Source organism: Spinacia oleracea, chromosome 1 (assembly GCF_020520425.1).
Source record: "Spinacia oleracea cultivar Varoflay chromosome 1, BTI_SOV_V1, whole genome shotgun sequence".
Taxonomy (NCBI): domain Eukaryota; kingdom Viridiplantae; phylum Streptophyta; class Magnoliopsida; order Caryophyllales; family Amaranthaceae; genus Spinacia; species Spinacia oleracea.
The window spans coordinates 114,243,653-114,263,081 of NC_079487.1; the positions used below are offsets into that span (position 1 = coordinate 114,243,653).

Here is a 19,429-nt window from a genome sequence, read left to right on the forward strand (position 1 = left end):
TTAACCCAGGACAACATATTATTTACACATAATCATATAGCATAATTTAGATGCATACTCTTTGTTGCGTGCCCTCCCTAGCTGCGCCCGAACCGAACAAGAACAAGTCTTTGGGACTCCAAGTGTCGTCCCTCCGTAGATAGTCCACAGCACGTCCGGATCCGCCTTAAGATTGACCAACTAGAATCGCCCTTAAGGTACTAGAAAATTTCGGCACTTTATGAGCAAGATGTGTGTTTTAATTTTCTCTCAAAAAACTCACTTTTGAATACTTTGAAACTTGTTATAAATTGTGAGCCCTAGCCTCATATTTATAGGGGTATGGAAAGGGAATCGAAATCCTATTCAGATACAAATTAATTAAACCTAGAATCCTACAAGAACTCTAATTTAATTAATTTATCAAATAGAATTAGGAATTTAATCATTAACCGAACTCTGCATGTTTTAGGAAACGTGCACGAACACAAACACTTGCACACACACGCACGGCAGCCACGATGGGCCCCATGCGTGCGCGCGAGCAGCAGCCCACGCAGCGCCCGCGCGCGCTGCGCGCTGCGCGTGCTGTGCGCGCTGTGCGCGCTGCGCAGCCTGCTGGGCCTGGCCTTGCGCTGGGCCTGGCGTGGCTGTTTGTGCGGCGCGCTTGGCTTGCTGGGCGATGGCCTGGCTTCGTGCTGGGCCTCGTCCGGCAGGCCTCGTCCGATGCTTATTCGTACGATGCGCTTCCGATTAAATTTTCGGATTCTGGAATTCATTTCCGATACGAACAATATTTAATATTTCCGATTCCGGAATTAATTTCCGTTTCGAACAAATATTTAATATTTCCGTTTCCGGAATTATTTTCTGATTCCGGTAATATTTCCGATTCTGACAATATTTCCATTTTCGATAATATTTTCCGATACGTACCATGTTTCCGTTTCCGGCAACATCTACGACTTGGATAATATTTATATTTCCGATACGATCCATATTTCCGTTTCCGGCAATATCATCGTTTCCGGAGTATTCATTTCTTGCCTGTGACGATCTTAGCTCCCACTGAAACCAAGATCCGTCGGTTCCGAATATTCATAGATGGAGTATTTAATGCCATTAAATACTTGATCCGTTTACGTACTATTTGTGTGACCCTACGGGTTCAGTCAAGAGTAAGCTGTGGATTAATATCATTAATTCCACTTGAACTGAAGCGGCCTCTAGCTAGGCATTCAGCTCACTTGATCTCACTGAATTATTAACTTGTTAATTAATACTGAACCGCATTTATTAGACTTAACATAGAATGCATACTTGGACCAAGGGCATTATTTTCTTCAAAAACTTGGTCCAGTTGTACGGGTTTTGATACTTCGTATGTGTTTTTGTATTAAAGTCTACTACAACCCGATTGTATTAATGTAACAAAAGGATGCTTGTTCCTTTTTAAAAAATAAATCAACTAAACCACGTGTTTTTTTTCTTCTGCATCGGATAAAGTTGCATTAATTAAAGAAAGTACAACAAACAGACCAGAACTTATTCTTTGAGGTGCTCCATTTTTTTCCCTCTTTGAATGGTCATATTATAGAATTTTCAAGCCAAACTCAGTCGATTCGGTAGAAAGTTTTACTCCAAATTCTAAAGGTATGTCTTTTAATTCCTTCTTCTTCTTCTTCTTCTTCTTCTTATAATTGACTAACTAGTGTGTGGCCCGTGCGATGCCCCGGTTTATACATTGAATAGATAAATTTTTAGATTTTTCTTTAGCTCAATATTTGACAATAGACATGTATACCATAAAGTGAAAAGGATCCATTAAATTTGTCAATTACACAGGCACATTACGTCATTTATCATACCATCTAATTTTTCAATTAGATCATCTTACAATTTGTGTAATTAATTTTCTAGTTGAACTATGTGCTTCAAATTAATAAACACCAAATTAGACATATACAGCCATGCAAGACATTTTTATAGTTGCTGCTTATGAGACTTTATGACATATATCATGTTTCTTTGTTTGTCCTAATTCTTTAATTGTTAACTTTTCTCCAAAATAATCCATAGAAAATAAAAAGTCACATAAAAAGTTAGTTATACTTCATGTTAACATTTATTTATAAATTAATGTGAAGAGATAAAACACAATTGGTGGTTGGTTAAAATGGTAATGAGTATTGTCATCTACATTTGAGGTATGGAGTTTGAATCTCATTATAATGATTTTTGGTTGTGTATGACATGACATACCATTTGATGAGTAAATGATGTGGCGCAAAGAGAGGAGTACTACGTGGCGCATCGACTTTTTTCACAACGCCTTTTAATATATTAACTAGTGTGTAGCCCGGGCGATGCCCCGGTTGCTACATTCAATACTTAAAATTTTTGATTTTTCTTGAGCTCAATATTTGACCAAAATACATGTATTTCATAAAGTGAAAACATCCATGAAGTTCGTCAATTACAAAGACACACTACATCATTTATCATTCTAAGTAATTTTTCAATTAGATCATTTTACCATTTGTATAATTTGTTTTCTAGTGGAACTAAGTTCTTCAAATTATTAAACACCAAATTATATATATAAAAAAATTACGTCAACATGTTTTTCTTGTTTTAATGCTATAATTATTATTACTTTTTCAAAATAGTCCAAAGAAAATAAAATGTCATGTAAAAATTTAGTTGTGTTTAGACTTATGTTAACATTTATTTATAAATTAATGTGAATAAATAAACAACAATTAGTGGCTGGTTAAGATGGTAATGAAACTTATCATCTACACATGAGGTCTTGTGTTCGAATCTCATTGCATTAGTTTTGGTTGTCTATGACATGGCATAACACTCGGTGAGTGGATGATGTGGCGTAAAGGGGAGAGTACTACGTTAGTGTTGTTGTCGTTGTATTCTGCTATTTCTTTGGGTTTTAGGGTTCTTAATTTTTTGACAGTAATTTAAGAATAAATATTGGCTACAATCGTGGCTAAAATAATTGGTTTCCCTTATTAACTTAAAATTAGCTACAAATGAAAGAATTTGCGTGTAAAATTTTCTATTAATTCAAACTTTGGGTAAAACACATTATACTTTATAGTTAACAATGATTTATGAAAAAGTAATGCACAAATTCTTATTTACAATGAGTGTACAATAAATATTGTACACCGAAGTAAAAGTTAACACAAAATGCTTAAAAGTTAAGCTTATATATGTAAAAGTTATCTATTTTTAAGTAATAAATTTTTTCATTTTAGTAAAACTTATTTCTTCAATAATGTATAAAATCAATCATTTAACCTTTCAAAATATTTATCTATCAATTTTTTTTATTAATATAAAAGTTAATCAAAATTAGGTTAAAGTTATAAAAAAAAAAGGGTTAAAGTTATCTTGGTGTACAATAAATTTATTGTACACCTTGTGCGCGCAAGATCTATTGGAAGTAATGTTGTTATTGTTACCATATGCGCTCTTGTTTCTACACAATTGGATTACTATGATGTTTGATGATTTATGGTCTGGTTTGAGCGCTTGTTTTGTTTGATTTTGGTACTTTCTTGTTGTTGGCTTTTGGTAAATTTAGATAGAACTTAATTAAACTATGTTTTTTTAAAATATCATGTATGGTTAAGGGCGAGTTAAATATGGGTTAGTTTGTTTGAAAATTGAAAATAGACTCCAAAAGATGAAAAAATATAACTTAAACCGCAAATAGTGAAAAATATGGTAATTTAGACCCCTTTTGTTTCCTTAACTCCCCTTTTTCTAATGACACAATTTTATCCCTTAAAATTTTAAAATACGCAACTTGTATAAATCGGTCTTATATATAACACCAATTTATTAACAAATAATTATACACTAGATTTAAGCCCGTGCTTTGCACGGATTTACAATGCTAATCGAACCATAGCTCTCATAAATATCTTTAGTTATTATAGGAATTATTATTAGGGATGTCAATGGGGTGGGGCGGATGCGGATGTAGGTCCCTCCATCCCCATCCCCACCTAAAATTTTCATCCCCATCCCCGCCCCATCACCCATGGCGGGTACAAAATTCATCCCCATCCCCGCCCCAACGGGTGTAAGCTAAAATCCATCCCCGCCCCGCCACCCAACTGGTATCCATCCCCGTCTTATCCCCGATTCATACCGCGCTAATATCCGCCTAATTTTTCTTATTTAGCAAACATTTGTCATATATACGGATTAATCAAAGTTAACTATAGAAAAAAAAACCTTATGACTAAAGTAACCTATATAATCGAAAAAATACTCGTCATAAAAAAAAATCTAAACAAAAAACATAAAAATCTCACCTAAATTTATATTATCACCTAAAGATGCAAATAAATCCAAACTCACCCCATCACCCATGGCGGGTATGAAGCGGGGCGAGTGGGGCGGGACGGGGCGGGCGGGGATGGGGCGGGTTCAACACAAAATCCACACCCGCCCCATCACCCATGGCGGGTATAATTTTTTTACCCATCCCCGCCCCATCACCCGCCAAACCTACCTCCATCCCCGCCTACTTGGGGCGGATGCGGGGCGGGTCTCCCGCGAAACCCGCCCCACTGACATCCCTAATTATTATTGCATGTACCTATTTTACAAATAAATTCTATTACTTTATCAACATTTGCTTACATTATTGTTGATAGTTTGAACAATATACTTGAATTTTATTAATCTACTTCTATCCTATCTTTAATCTCATTTTTTAAATTTTCTGCTTTGTTAATTATCCCAAATAGGATAAATTTTCATGAAATCTCTATCTTTATCATAATAAGATGATGACAAAATATGATAAGTGGTTTGAGGATGAGTATAGTTCCTGTTGTTCAAAGATTTTAATAATTAACGGTTGTGGGACTCTAAATATTTGCGCAAAAAAAATAAATCCAAAAGATTATATAGTTAATTAGAGCATCTTCAATGGTTAGCTAGTTTATGTTGTAGCTTGTAATGCCACATCACTTTTTCAAGCTACCTTTTTTCTAGCTATGAATGTACTCCAATGGTTAAGCACAACTTTTTCCTAATTTTATTAATTTCAGAATTTTTCTATCGGTTTTCCTCCCTCTAGAAAAATTTCAAGCTAATTAGCTTGGTAGAGCAAATTTGCTTGAATAAGCTAGAGCCCCTTTTTCTACTCCAATGGTTGGCAAATAGCTTGAAAAAAAAATATAATTGCAAGCAAGTCCCTATTAGTAACCATTAGAGATGCTCTTATATGCGATGACATGAAAATTCTACGTGGACGCTCTAAAAACCCTCCAAAAAATTCCCTTTTATATATATATATTAGATTGGAATTAAATAGTTATAATCTACCAATTATTAATTAAAATTTTAATCAAATAATTATTCTTTTTAATCATATGCTCCGTATTTATACACCGTATTTCGTAATACTGACATCAAACTATAGTTAAGTTATGCATCTCATATTTCGAAAACCAACAATTACAAATCCACTTTTAGAAAAATGAAATCAGTATGCCTTGGGCTCTAGATTCTAGGCCCGCTGACAAACAAAACTTTGCAAAGAAAGAAAAACTACGTTTGCTAAGTGGCTTTCTCTTCTCATGCAGTTTTTTCTTGTTAGGGCCTGGGCCTCTGAAATCCCAAGCCTCGTTCTTTCTATCCATGACTACCCCCGACTAGGAAGACGTTTTATTTGGGGATAAAGAAACGATTAAATGCTACATTACTTTTAACTTAGGACAAATTATTTTTTACCATCTAAAAAAATTCAAAAATTATTTTTTACCATCTAAAAAAATAAAAAATGTATATTACCACCTAAAAAATAAGTAAAAGTTGCACCTAAGAACAGGAAATTAAAGAAACCGTTATATGATCCACAATAACGGTAATATTTCAGATTTTTTTTCACTAATTCCCGCGATTCCCTGTATTTACTCCGTTGCCTTCTCTTCCCCATCTTTGTGTTCTTCCCTTTTGCTAAATCTTTTACCCAGATTTCCTCCATTAATTCACGAAAATTAAATTTCTCAAATTCAATTACTTCTTCTGATCTTTGCAAAGGAGATACAAGAGATTATTTAAGGTATTTTTTATTTGTGTCAAAAATAATATCTTATCAATTCGTAATGAGTAATTGAAACGATGATAATTGTGTTAATAAACCAATTCGTGTGTGTAATTGATTCCGAAACATGATGTATGTTAAGAATTTTTTCGAATTTATGATTTCATGACTTAAATTAACCCCTAAAATTGAAAATACAATTTAGGGTTCATAAAAATTTTGAATTGGGGATTTATTGAATATGAATTGTTTTTACAAATTAATGTCAGAAAATGCTAATTGAATTTATTATGAACTAATTAGTATCGTTTTTATATGTCAATTATAGAGGATAATGTCTGCAAATAAGCAGTAGCAAATAGCAAAGCATAGCATAGCAGATAAGCAAGCAACGTTCGTACATCAGAAAGTAAAAATTATGCTAGGAAAACTAATGAACTTGTGCTTGAACTATCGAAATGACAATTATCATGGGATAAAAAGAAGATAACAACCTGTTTGTTTCTCTTATCAACGGAAAATTATTTTGCCTAATAAAACCAACTTTTCTCTCTTATTAACAGAAAATTCAGTTTGTCTATTTGTTTCTAATGAATAAACTTGTTGAAGCAAAACATAAGCAAATTAAGTAGAATAGCGTAGCATAGCATAGCATAGCAAATCAGCAGATAGCAAAGCAAAATCAAAGCTAAGAAGCAGCAGATAGCAGATTCAACATAGCAGATGCAAAGCAGCAGCAGAATAGCATATCAACAAGCAGTAGAAATAGCAGATTTCAAGTCAAAGCAACTCACATGAGTAGTTGGTAAAACGGTTTCTTTAATTTTCCCGTTTTTAGGTGGTAAAACACAACTTTTAATTTTTTTTAGGTGGTAAACTACAATTTTTAGATTTTTAGGTGGTAAAAAATAATTTTTAGATTTTTTTAGGTGGTAAAAAACAATTTGTCCTTTAACTTATTCTTCCTGAACTTATATTATTTAAATTTATCGTAATTTATCTGAAAAGAAAATTATTTATGTGTAAAAATGTATAAAAAAATATTTACCTTTCATAATTTATTTTAACTTAACTTAACTGATTTACGGCTTTGTCTTGTTCAAGTTATTTTCACTTATATCAGGAAAAAAAAAGTTCAGAAAAAATAAGTGATAATCAGGCGAACAAAACGCACCTTAAAACAAAATAAGTCGAGTAGAACAAAACCTAACTTTAGTCAAATGATAAAATAGGTCAATGTTTAACTTGTTAAATGCCTTTATGTTATACGGAGTACTACGTACTATGTAATCAATAAAAAAGAAGTTTGTGTGTAATTTTTTTTGGTAACAGTCTAAGGGGTCATTTGGTTGGAGAAGGGAAAGGGAAAGGGAAAGGGAAAGAGAATGAGAATGAGAATGGAATGAAAACCCTTTGTTTAAGAATGAATTTTCAGATTATATATATACTTTTTCGTTTTGACTTTTAGGTAACTTTTTTTATAACAGGTGTTATATATGAATTCCCTCTTAATAAAAAAAAGGAATTTTTGTCAGAAAGGACCTTTTAAAATCAAAAAATTGTGACAAAGGACCTTTTAAAAAAAAAGTTGTGAGGTAGGACCTAAATCAGAATTTTTGTTGTGAATAGGGACCAAGACCCCTTTTCCGGTAGTCAAACCACATTCTCCGGCGTTGACCAGCGCGTGCGTCGCACGTGCGCCCATAAAAACGACTTATTAATTATTTTCCCCCTAATTACCTATACAAAACCTTAAAAAAAACTCTCTTCTCTCTCCTCGTTGCTTCTTCTTCCTCGACATTACCTGCACTTTGCTTCTGGAAAAAGAAAATTCGGTACTTCCTAAACAAAATTCAAAAAACTCCATTCCCATACTTCAACTCCCATACTCAACTAAAAAATCCGACCACCTTGCACTAATGCCTAAAGCCATCTGCAACCCTGCTAGACCGTGTAACTCAAACAAACGCAACCACCAACACCACCGGCCTGAAGAGGATTAACACTCGAGTTGCCGTCGTTGCCGCCTCCGAAGGGCCCAACAACCCTCTAGTATGGTCTAAAACCAACCAATTACGGTCTGAAAATAAATTTAGCTTATGAACCCTAATTTTGAAAGTTACGAAATTGGAGAAATTGGACCAAAACAATTAGGGATTTTACTCTTACCCGGTACGAATTGCAACGAAAATCAAGGGGAAGCAATGAATTTTATTTTCCATAAGCAATATGCAATGGATTGATGAAGAAGATGAAGAAGCTATGAGAAGGTAATGTGGAGGAACAGAGCAACGAAGGAGAGAGAAAAGGGGATTTTTAATTTTAGATTTTCGGTAGGCATGCAAGGGGGAATTGGAGGGGAAAATTTTAGATTTTTAATTTTAAAAAAATCGTTTTTATGGGGCACGTGCCACGCACGTGCTGGTCAACGCCGGAGAATATGGTTTGACTACCGGAAAATGGTTCTTGGTCCCTATTCACAACAAAAATTCTGATTTAGGTCCTACCTCACAACTTTTTTTTTAAAAGGTCCTTTGTCACAATTTTTTGATTATAAAAGGTCCTTTCTGACAAAAATTCCTAAAAAAAATTGCACAACAACAATATTCATCTAGCTTCCATGACAAATATTGTATTAAAAAGGAAAGAGATTAATTCTATCAAATTTTATTTTCATCATCCATTACTCAACATTAGCATTGAGAGATACTACTATCTATGTCAAAAAAATAAAATGAAAATACTACTATAAAACATCTAGTCAAAATAACCCAACATGTAAACAAGATGGTTTGGATGTTACGCAAGTTTTCTAGTCCCATGCATGTTACAAGGTGACATAGAATAAATAAACTTGCACAAACTAATTAACGTTTACATGTGACTTGTTTAGCTATTTCTTATATTAGTAACTTAGAGCGTGTACATTGGGGGATCTTGGAGTGACTCTTCAAGTAGCTCTCCAACAAGAACTAGCTCTTGGCCAACATTGGGGCTCTTGAGTGGTTCTTGAGGGGCTCTTGAGTAGCTCTTCATGGAGAGCTACTTCAAGATAGCTCTTGCCCAAGAGCCCTTCAAGAGTTGGTTCTTGTTGAAAATTGAGGAGTAACTTTTTTAAAGTAGATAGTAACTTTGGGTAAAAATACAATTAAGTAGTAACTTTTTTACATTTAATATTTATGATTCAATAAAATGAAAAACTAATATGTTTAATATTTTTTTACGAAAAATCTACAATAATGGTTACTTTTTCTTTTTTCCTTCCCTATTTAACAAGCCTAATATTGGGCTATTTATTTTCAACTAAAATTATTTTATCTTCTTCTTTTTAACCCATTGGTTGAAAATGAAATCTAATTATTGTTAATATTGCAATAACCTAAAATTTTCTATCATAATTACTTAACTTATTACGGAGTAGTTATTACCAATAAATATTAACATTGTTTGATATACATAAAATAAATGAAGAATTAACATAGGACCACCAAATGGTAAAAATAATAATATTATGGAGCTCATTTGAAAAACAAATCAATGTTGGGTGTTTTTAGGAATGAATTCTTAAGTGTATCTTGTAGAGAGATAATGGTAGAGAGAGTGGAGAGCCCTCCAAGAGCTCTTTTGAAGAGCCAACCAATGTACGTGCTCTTAGTACCAAATGAGGTTGGTATGAGTGGTTAAGGGCCTCTTGCTCCTTAACCAAGGTCTCGGGTTCGAGTCTTGGGATTGGAAAAAATCTCAACTGGGAGAGATGCTGCCCATCGAGTTATCCATGCAAACTCCCACGGGAGATTATCTCGCCAAAGACGGTGGGAACTCCTCACAGTAGAACCAAAAAAATAATATTCGTAAGTTAGTTAATGATTGTAATATGTAATGAATCGTTATTTAGTGAAATCAATTATCATTCCAACAACTACACCAACAAAAAGAATTAATGAACGTAGGACGACTCGAATTTGACACATTCATGTTCTTATTAATGCAATTGTACTCTATTGTTTATATTTAGGCTCCGTTTGGTATGACGTAAAATGGTAAAACGTTAATTTTTCCCCTTTCAATCATTTTACTTTGTTTGGTTGGGTAAGGGATGGAAAACAAATTTTCATGACTCCCTCCAAGGTGGAAAAGGGATCACAAGAGAACCTATTGCCGTTGTGAGTCAAATATGTTTGCACCTCAGGCATATCACGATAACCGGGTTTTGTCAGTTTTCTTAAACTAAATGGCGACTCCTAACTTTTCCTACTTACCTCCTTACCCCTCTCCTTTCTTCCCCTCAATCTTTACCATCTTCTCCCATTTTCCTTTAAGGTACCAAACAAAACAAAATTAATTTAAATTGTGTTTACAATGAAAACGTTTTACGTCCTACCAAACGGAGCAAAATACGGCCCAACTATAATTGTGTATCAAATCATCCTAATGAGGCTTATGGTTCAAGACTTCAAGACAGTCCATGTTTAATTTAATTCTTTTTTTGGAAGGTTATTTAAATATTTTCTTGAAAAAAAGTTGAATAGAAAATAAAACGGCATCAGTTCCTTTTTCCATGGCTTTGTTTCGATTAATAAGCTCAAGTATTGTTCTGTAATACTGATTCAGGCGATTATATTTTTACAGGTAAGTTTCCATCTCATCTGTATTTTTTTTGTAGATTTTTTTTTTCATGAAGAACAAAACTCGAATCAAATTATCATAAGTGTATGTAATTTTTTTGGGTCTAATTTCTGTTTCAATGTTGCATGTATCCTTTTGATCCAAATAAAAAAACAATGATTATCCGTCAAAGTTTCTGTCTATTAATTTCTGGAGTTGATATATTTTGTTGGTTTAATTGCGCGTTTTAGCTTGACAAAATTCGTGAAAATTGGATTAAGTTCCATTTGTATTGATGAAGCTTTCGACTTTCTGATTGTGAAGGTGGTATCCGGTAGTTTACAACTATAATGTGATTCTTGGAATAACGGGAGAATTTTTTTATAGCTTTTATGTTGGTAATCCGAACTGAATTGAATATAATTGGAGTATTGATAACTAAAATAACTTGGTATGCATTGATTTTCATTCATCGATTCTCGCTACCAATTGAAAGGGTTTTGTGTTGGACATATTATCAAATCTATGCTGCACTTGCCACTTGGTTCTTAGTTGGATTTTGTTTAGTTGAATTAGTTTGAGATGCTTGGCTTTATATTGATGTTTTTTGCTGGAAATTAGAAGAATTGGTTCCTTATTTGGAGTAATTACTTTGATAATTTTTGTTCGGCTTCATTGGAATTGTATTCAGGGACTTTACAACGATATCTAAGATAGAAGTATGGCTCCAGCTGAAAATCGAAAGAGAAGAGTAGCATTTGTGCTGACTGATGGCTTAGGAGACGTGTCTATCCCAAAATTCGGGTTTAAGACACCGTTGCAAGTGGCTAGAGTGCCCAATCTGGACGCTATTGCTTCAGCTGGAGTAAATGGGCTCATGGATCCTGTTGAACCTGGTTTGGGTTGTGGGAGTGACACTGCCCATCTTTCTTTATTGGGATATGATCCAAGGGTATATTACCGTGGAAGAGGTGCATTTGAGTCAATGGGTGCCGGATTGGCTATGTCACCTGGGGATATTGCATTCAAGGTAGCAATCTTCTACCCATAAATTCTGTCACTCCAAAATATATTTTGTTTGTCACAGGTTGGGAATTTCAGGTTGCTTATGAACTGAAAATTCTACTAATATATGTTATGGATTATCTTTAAACCCTTAGACGAAATAAGACTGCAGGAGTGATTGACAATGTTACTTTTAAAATTACTAAGTGATGGTACTTATATGTGCATGTCACGGGCATTTTATACTTTCTACTATGTTAGGAGCTTTTGCAACCGGTAGCAGAGGTAGGAATATAATTAAGTGGTTTAAAATGTTATTAAGTGGAATATTGTTTGAAGCACAGGGTTTATACTTACTATTGAAAAAAAAGAATTTTACTCCAAATAAGTGGGTTTATTAGATTCATCAATGTAGCTCTGCCTCTGTTTGTAACACCGGTTTTGTTTTTGCTTCAGTCAAATTTTGCAACCTTGGATGAGAAAACAGGTGTCGTCACCAGTAGAAGGGCTGATAGGCATTTTGAAGAGGAGGGGCCTATCCTTTGTGCTTCCTTGGATAGGATGAAACTTCCATCCTTTCCCGAGTATGAAGTTAGGGTCAGGTGCATATGCTTCTCTTTTCACCTCATAGTCTTATACTTGCTCAATCTAATTTCAGTCTCGAGGTTTCATAGGCTTAGTGAATGATGTGTATGGACCGATGCAACATGAAATCATGAATCAATTTATCAACTAATATGAAGTTCTGTTTGTGATGACCCTTTATTGTTTGACTACTTAATTAGAAAACTCAAGCCTCCACATGATTGCTGTTGTTGATTTTTAAATTGTCCTTAAAGACTTGTCCTAAGGGACAGCTTAGATTTACAAATAACTTGTAGTACACCATGTCAACTGAATCTTTGGTCCATGCCTATATTTGTGATTCTGGCCTGATGACGTTGCATGCTTATTGGGCTGCTGTTTCTATTCTTCCAAAAAGGTCTGAATAGCATTATTGCTATAAAAGTTACTTGTCGGATGGAAGGCCAGTGAGCTCTAGGCTGCTTCCTGTGGAATGGGAGTTTGTTTTTGGGTCAAAGCAACAAGGGGGTTTAGGTATCAAGGTCTCAAGGATTGTAACAAGTGTAATTTAGCTTTTATGGCTAAGTACACTTGGAATATTGATCAGAAAATAGATAGCTTATAAGGTCAACCGTGTTTATTTGAAAGGTGAGATTGGATGATGATTTGGGGTGTTACTTGTTTAAGAGTGGCTAGTGGGAATTGGGAAATGACTAAGCAAAGATTGACCCAGTTTGGGGTAGAGGATTCATGCTCCCTTGTGGGAGTGATACTGGAACTTCAGATCACTTATATTTCGTCTGTAGTTAAAGTACTTTGTGCTTTGATAGTATTAATGAATGGCTGCAACTTAAAATACAAGTTCAGGAGTCTGAAAATTAGCAGTAAATGAATTCATAAACATCCTGCTGGTTGTCTCAGGAAGAATGTAGTGTAATGTTGTGTTACAAACTGATCTGTCATTTATGGAAGCAAATAAACAATGTGTTATTCCCTCTTTATTTTTATAGGAGTCACAATTACTACTTCCAGCTGTATTTTTTTAGGATTCTCAATTCTATTTTGGTAACTTTTACACCCAATCTCCAATTGTTTATTATTTTTTACTTTCCTATGAGCCCATCTAAATCATAAATAATTCATTTTTGGTAACTTTTACACCCCACCTATTTTTTCTTTATATTTCTTTATTGTCAACTACCCCACTTACATACATTATTATATCAAATTCAACTACGCTTCCTTAATGATTGTGCCGGTCCACATGTGACTCCTAAAAAAATAGGGAGGGAGTATAAAATAAAACTCTTTTGAGGCCTCGGAAAGTAGTCCAAACAATCAAAGATAAAACTGAATCAGTGATGCCCAAAAAAGTGAGAAGTCAAGGTCTAAATTGGTTCCACCTATAGAATTTGCAGACTGTAATGACTATTAGTTTGCCATTGTGTTGCTTTGAAACCAATTGGCTTGGAGAACTTCTTCCTAGAAGGTGTGCCCCTCCCTGATTAATTTGTTCAGTGACGATTCTCCTTCATTGTAAAATTTTGATGATGATATAACATTAGTATTGATGAAAAAGAAAATTCAGTAATGTGTTGTTTTGTGCAGGTATGCCACAGAGCACAGGTGTGGAGTGGTTGTGAAGGGACCTAAGTTAAGTGGGAATATTTCAGGAACTGACCCCTTGAAAGATAACCGCTTACTTCTAGAAGCCAAGCCCTTGGATGATACTGAAGAAGCGAAACACACAGCTGTAGTTGTGAATGAAGTATCTAAGGAGATTTCACGAATACTTATTTCACATCCGCTGAATGCTAAGAGATTAGCAGAGGGAAAGAGCATTGCTAATGTTGTCCTGTTGCGAGGTTGTGGTATCCGAATCGAGGTCCATTCTTCCTCCTCAGCTTCCAAAATCGATGTTTTGTTCATATGTGCAATGTACTTTCTTTAAAAAATTGGACCTATTTGTGATATTTGGGAAGTTTCAGTTGGAAAGGTCCACCCCCCCCCCCCCCCTCCCTCCCCCCTTTTGGTTCATCGCACCACTTGATTCACCGGTAATCTTGGGCAGTTAAATCTTGTTCGGTTAGCTATCTGTATGATTATTTACTTGCTCTATACCATATCTGGGGTCCTGAGGAAAGACATCCGTTTCACATATGCAGAAAATGTGTTAACTATTCCTATTTACTAGTAGTTTGCCACGTTTAGTAAGAGGCTGACCATATTTAGCTTATAACGTGAATGAAGATACTTAAGATAGTTTCTTTTTGACTGTTCACTAGTTAATTGAATATCCTCCTCTTGACTTGGAGTTGCACCTAGTCAGTGAACCCGTATAACTGTCACATGTTCAGTTTCATAGTCTATTACTCTATTGACTTCAAAGTTCAAACTACTAGTACAGAAGAAGGCATAATAACTGTCTCCTGGAGGGGTTGATGTTCTTTTGTGAGTTGCATATTTGGAATAGGAAAGTGTAATTTGTTTGTTTGTTGTTTATTGTTTCTGGATTCATCCAATGTCTTTTCTCAGACATATGTTCATTGCAGGTACCACCATTTGTAAAGCAGCACAACCTGCGACCGTGCATGGTTGCTCCCACTAAGATCATTGCTGGTCTAGGGTTGTCTCTTGGCATTGATATCCTTGAAGCTCCTGGGGCAACAGGAGACTATCGAACCCTGCTAACTTCCAAAGCCACTGCAATCGCCAGGGCTCTCTCAGCTCCTTTAAACTCTTGCCCAAATGTTTTTGTCCCTGGAGGGGATGAGCACAAACCTGGTTATTCAGATGGATACGATTTTGGGTTTCTGCATATTAAGGTTTTCAACTACGTTCTAATATTCTTCCATAATTTTATACTCTGTTACTTGGACCATTTTTTCAACCAAAACTATCTGGTCCCCCCTCCCCCCACCCCTGGATACAATATGAACTTTGGTCACTTCGAATTTGAGCAAGGCAAAAAGGAACTTCCCGTATGCAGTGGTTTTGCATCAGTTCCGCACCTGTATTAGTTTTTGAAGTATTAGTAGACACTATTTCCCGAAGAGTATGCTCTTTTCCATTTAATCAGTCATCACTGGCTTTTGTGATATGTATTTTGCTTATGGTTCTCGTGAAGCTATCCTCAGGGCTCAGTCCTGAATTTTTTCAAGTATTAGAGTTGTCACCATTTCAGATAGCATAGATCTTTTATAGTTCAAACTTTTCAGCCCCTAATGCTCTATCTCCCTCTGAGTCCAAATACAACTTTTTTCATTTCCTCTTCTCATGTCAAATTGATTTATTCTTGCAGGCAATAGATGATGCGGGCCATGATAAAGCAAGTGTTTTGAAAGTCAAAGGATTAGAAGCTGTTGATAAAGCAATAAGGCAGTTAGCTAAGCTCCTTTGGCAAGCTGAATCAACAGGAAAGTTTGAATACTTCCTTTGTGTAACCGGGGACCACTCTACACCAGTCGAATATGGGGACCACAGCTTTGAACCCGTTCCTTTCACATTGTGTCGATTGAGAGACTTTGTTGGTGCAATAGGTGGTGAATCAATCCTGATGGAAACTTCCCTCGAACCTTTCCCTCTTCCAACTGTGAAAGCAGGGGAGGATCTAGCAGAAGAGTGCCTCCTATGCGGTGATGAAGTAACAAAGGCCTCAGTGAAGGCTTTTTGTTGTGATTCGGTTTCTGAGTTGAGTGAGATTGCTGCAGCAAGGGGTTGTCTTGGCCGTTTTCCTGGGAGTGAGATGATGGGAATTATCAAAGCGTTTCTCAAACTGAAATCATAATCTTCTCTTACAGGAAGAATAAGGTAATTGGCTAATTTCAGGGCACTGGTTGAAATTCACTGATAATCATGATATCGTGTTCTGCAAATCGAATATTCCGCTTCTGATGCTGTTGTACCAACCGCTTTCACATCCTGAGGGTTAGATACTGACTTTGAAGCTCCAATACGTACATACTGGCATACTGCATTCTCATCCTCAGAGTTCAGATACTTGTATCCTTCTGGGATTTCTTGTCAGAAGAATCTGATTTTCTTGTTCTTCTTCATAAGAGAGTACAAACTTGAGTGTATTACTACATGTCATACTGTTATTTCTGGTTTTAATAAATAAATTTATATCCCAAAATGACACTGGATTGAAAATGTATATGCCTCACTTCTTTACTGTTGTAAAAGGTTTAATTACAAATTCTACATGCTCCTTCCGTTATTAGTTGTCGCATTGTCTCAACTGCTCATAATTACTAATACGCCTTATTTTAAATTACAGGCAGGCTTTTGTTTTAGGATGAAACTATTGGTTACTACAGGATATACATGCAGATATTGGGTTTGTCTTGTTTTGCTTTTCTTGCAACACCATAGATTAAAGCTTAGTACTAATATATACTTATGTCCCACAAAGTTGCAGAAAAGAAAAGCCTACAATTGCTCTAAAGAAGATGCACTAACTTTTTATCTTCATCTATAAGGAATCATACTTCATTAACCTAATCACTTTGCATGAAAAACAGAGTAAAGCTCCACACCATTCTACAATAAAGTAATCAGAATCAACTATTTAATTTAAAGTTGAGATGACACCTACAAAATGTGGACTGTTATATATATATATATATATATGTATATATGCAATAAGAATAAGAAAATCAAATTCACAAAAGAAATTAAAGTTGTTAAGAATCTGTTTCTGATTATTGTAGGATAATGTATGTTACAAGGGGTCTGTCATTGTACAGGAAAGACCCAAGTTCCTTATCAATTAGGCCACCAGATTATGCGCCGAATACCGGGGTGTTAGCTATAACTGATGAAGTATCAGAAGATCAGGATAGTTACTGTTGGGGTGCTTGTGATTATAAGAAGGTTAAGACTTTACCCTTCCCTCAGAACAAAATCCTGTCTGTCGTTCATTCGTCAGACATCAGAGATCCTACTATTACTAAGGTTTGGTTTCTCCCTGTTGTTGGTGAGCCGCTATCTGCTCATAGGTACTATATCATCCGCGCCAAAGGCCATCACAAAGGGTATTCCCTTAATCCCTTTAACTCTCTCTTTAACGACTATTAGTAATTATCAGATCGAGGTTGATCAAGGTGGAAAAGAATGAACAAGCTAGAGTTGAACATGTCTTAATGTTAACCATTCTGTAGTTTGAGAGTCTTTTTGTTCTTTCTTTTGTTTTCAATAGGGTCATTAATTGAGTTTAGTTTGGTAATTATACATAATTTATCTTAATACGTTAATACAACGCCTTATGTTCCGAATAACAGGAGTAAAACTATCAGTCAGTCATCAGAATATCAGATCCTTGTATATTCATGTATGTTCTAATTAGTCTAATAATTTTCTTGATTCTCTTCTTTTCCAGTAGCTTTCTAGTAAATTATCTTATTATAATTGTTTAATAGGAAAGCATGTACAAGTTCAAAAAAGGCAGACATATGTTCATGCTGCTGCTACACAGACTTTATAAATGACATAAAACCAAGGCCATTTGATTATAGAGACATCTACCAACAGTTTGAGATACGCCGCTACCATGGTGGTGGCTTCTATGCAAAGTCTGTCGCTTATGACGGTGTTCCTCCAAGGTTCTTACGTAAGAAAGGGTGGGAGGTACGAGTTCATCGTTCCATTCGAGGAAATATACAAGACGCGTTAGGCCTTGATGAGTCTGTCCAAGCATCTCTTCCTCCACCTCCATCTTATCCTCTACCACCTCAGAATCAACATGCTGCTGTTGTTGTGGGACGATGGTATTGCCCTTTCTTGTTCCTCAGGTAAAAAAACATTAAACCACAATAGGGTGAAACAGAACATGCTTTTTGTTTATGTTTGATCTAATCTGAATATGTATAGGGAAGAGGCAAAGTTGTGGCGACACATGAAGAAGTCGATGTTCTATGAGATCACCCTGGAGCAATATTGGGAAGAGATTTACTCGCGAGCAAATAAGGGGGAAGAAGAAGATGAAACGATTGTCATAGACGCGTTGGTAAAAAGAGAAGAGGCATTATTGTATGGTACTGAAGCCATGATAGAAGTGAAACCTGTACCAGGATTTGTGTGTTTCACAGTGCCTAATGATTCAGGGAATGGAAATAAGGTGAGGTTGGGGATGGGGTTAGCAGTATTCGAGGCCATGAGAGGAATACAAGTCGAAAGAGGATGGATGGAAGAACAAGAACATGATGTGAGAGTGGAGAGAGTTGAAGAGAGTGGAAGGAGGAGAAGAGAGAATATGAAATGGAAAAGATTTGGGTGTTATGTTTTGGTTGAGAGCTTCTTGGTTAGGAGGATTGATGGGATTTTGATTATGAAGTACAACTTCAAGCATACTCATAAGATCCAATGTAAATGGGATTGACTGGTTTTCTCCTGTAAACATGTGGTAATTGTACAAAATTTCCTTATGTTAATGTAGTTTTTGTAATTTTGTGTAAGACAGTCTTGTCAAATAAGTTAAGTTTAACCTCATTTTCTAAACTTTATTAAGAAGTGCAGTTATATAACACTAAAATAACACTCGGTATTTTTACAGGGAAATGTTATAATAGTGAAAGAAGTTGGGTAGCTGTTAATAAAGAAGTAGAAAAATAACAACTTGTGTAAGAAAGTTACCAAAAAATAGAGTTGGGAGTGGGTAGTAAAGTACTCTCATCGTCCCTTAAAAATTGTCCCAAAAACTTTTGTGTATTTTATTAAGAATTGTTTGTATTCAAAAGTAAATGGTAGATATATTTATCTTTTAGTTAAATTAAATAATAGTGTGTATCTAAAAGCCTGCTTTGTATTCAGATATGTCACAATCAATCTCTAGATAAGATCATAGGAGGGAGTAATATAAACCTTAAAGCCTCAGTAGTTACAGGCCTTACAGCCGGTCAACCAACATGGTCCATGTTTTACCAAGACCACGTGTGTCATTTAACAATCCAACAATTCGAATAAAATGTAAGAGTATATGTTATTTGAGTTGTTAAAAAAAAAAAAAAATGTAGGAGTATCAATATGAGAGGCTGAATTTAGGAAAATTTGGTAATATTAATTCAACCTTTGGCCGATTTTCTTTTATCCTACGACATATTTTTTTAATAATTCAACCTTTGGCCGATTTTCTTTTATTAATCTCACCTACGACATGTTTTTTTTAATAATCCCACCTTTATTATCCAACGA

The 19,429-nt window shown here is 35.2% G+C and overlaps 2 protein-coding genes across 4 annotated transcripts; both read left to right on the plus strand.

Moving 5' to 3' along the window:
- The first annotated feature begins 1,494 nt into the window (after positions 1-1,494).
- On the plus strand, positions 1,495-16,457 carry LOC110786841 (uncharacterized). 3 transcript variants are annotated; one of them, XM_056840557.1, is made up of 6 exons: positions 1,495-1,632; positions 11,361-11,699; positions 12,131-12,276; positions 13,847-14,123; positions 14,791-15,063; positions 15,540-16,457. In XM_056840557.1, exons 2-6 carry the CDS (start codon positions 11,391-11,393, stop codon positions 16,023-16,025), a joined length of 1,491 nt encoding a protein of 496 aa, XP_056696535.1. In that variant the 5' UTR covers positions 1,495-1,632; positions 11,361-11,390; the 3' UTR covers positions 16,026-16,457. The 3 variants fall into 3 exon arrangements, with proteins under 3 accessions (XP_056696535.1, XP_056696533.1, XP_021847109.1); XM_056840555.1 differs by lacking the exon at positions 1,495-1,632 and adding an exon at positions 5,925-6,082; XM_021991417.2 differs by lacking the exon at positions 1,495-1,632 and adding an exon at positions 9,594-10,693.
- A 411-nt stretch (positions 16,458-16,868) lies between these two features.
- LOC110786844 (uncharacterized) lies at positions 16,869-18,853 on the plus strand. Its single transcript, XM_021991420.2, has 3 exons — positions 16,869-17,274; positions 17,659-18,030; positions 18,110-18,853. The coding sequence occupies exons 1-3, from the start codon at positions 16,955-16,957 to the stop codon at positions 18,615-18,617; spliced, it is 1,200 nt and encodes a 399-aa protein (XP_021847112.2). The 5' UTR covers positions 16,869-16,954; the 3' UTR covers positions 18,618-18,853.
- Positions 18,854-19,429: the final 576 nt, after the last annotated feature.

What these genes read in the sequence shown, in the direction of transcription:
- LOC110786841 (XM_056840557.1), top strand. Translation starts at nt 11,391, where the DNA reads ATGGCTCCAGCTGAAAATCGAAAGAGAAGAGTAGCATTTGTGCTGACT. An exon ending in CTGGGGATATTGCATTCAAG is followed by an intron (nt 11,700 to 12,130) that starts GTAGCAATCTTC and finishes TTTTTGCTTCAG; the next exon opens with TCAAATTTTGCAACCTTGGA. An exon ending in GTTGTGGTATCCGAATCGAG is followed by an intron (nt 14,124 to 14,790) that starts GTCCATTCTTCC and finishes TGTTCATTGCAG; the next exon opens with GTACCACCATTTGTAAAGCA.
- LOC110786844 (XM_021991420.2), top strand. Translation starts at nt 16,955, where the DNA reads ATGTATGTTACAAGGGGTCTGTCATTGTACAGGAAAGACCCAAGTTCC. An exon ending in GCCAAAGGCCATCACAAAGG is followed by an intron (nt 17,275 to 17,658) that starts GTATTCCCTTAA and finishes ATTGTTTAATAG; the next exon opens with GAAAGCATGTACAAGTTCAA. An exon ending in TGCCCTTTCTTGTTCCTCAG is followed by an intron (nt 18,031 to 18,109) that starts GTAAAAAAACAT and finishes GAATATGTATAG; the next exon opens with GGAAGAGGCAAAGTTGTGGC.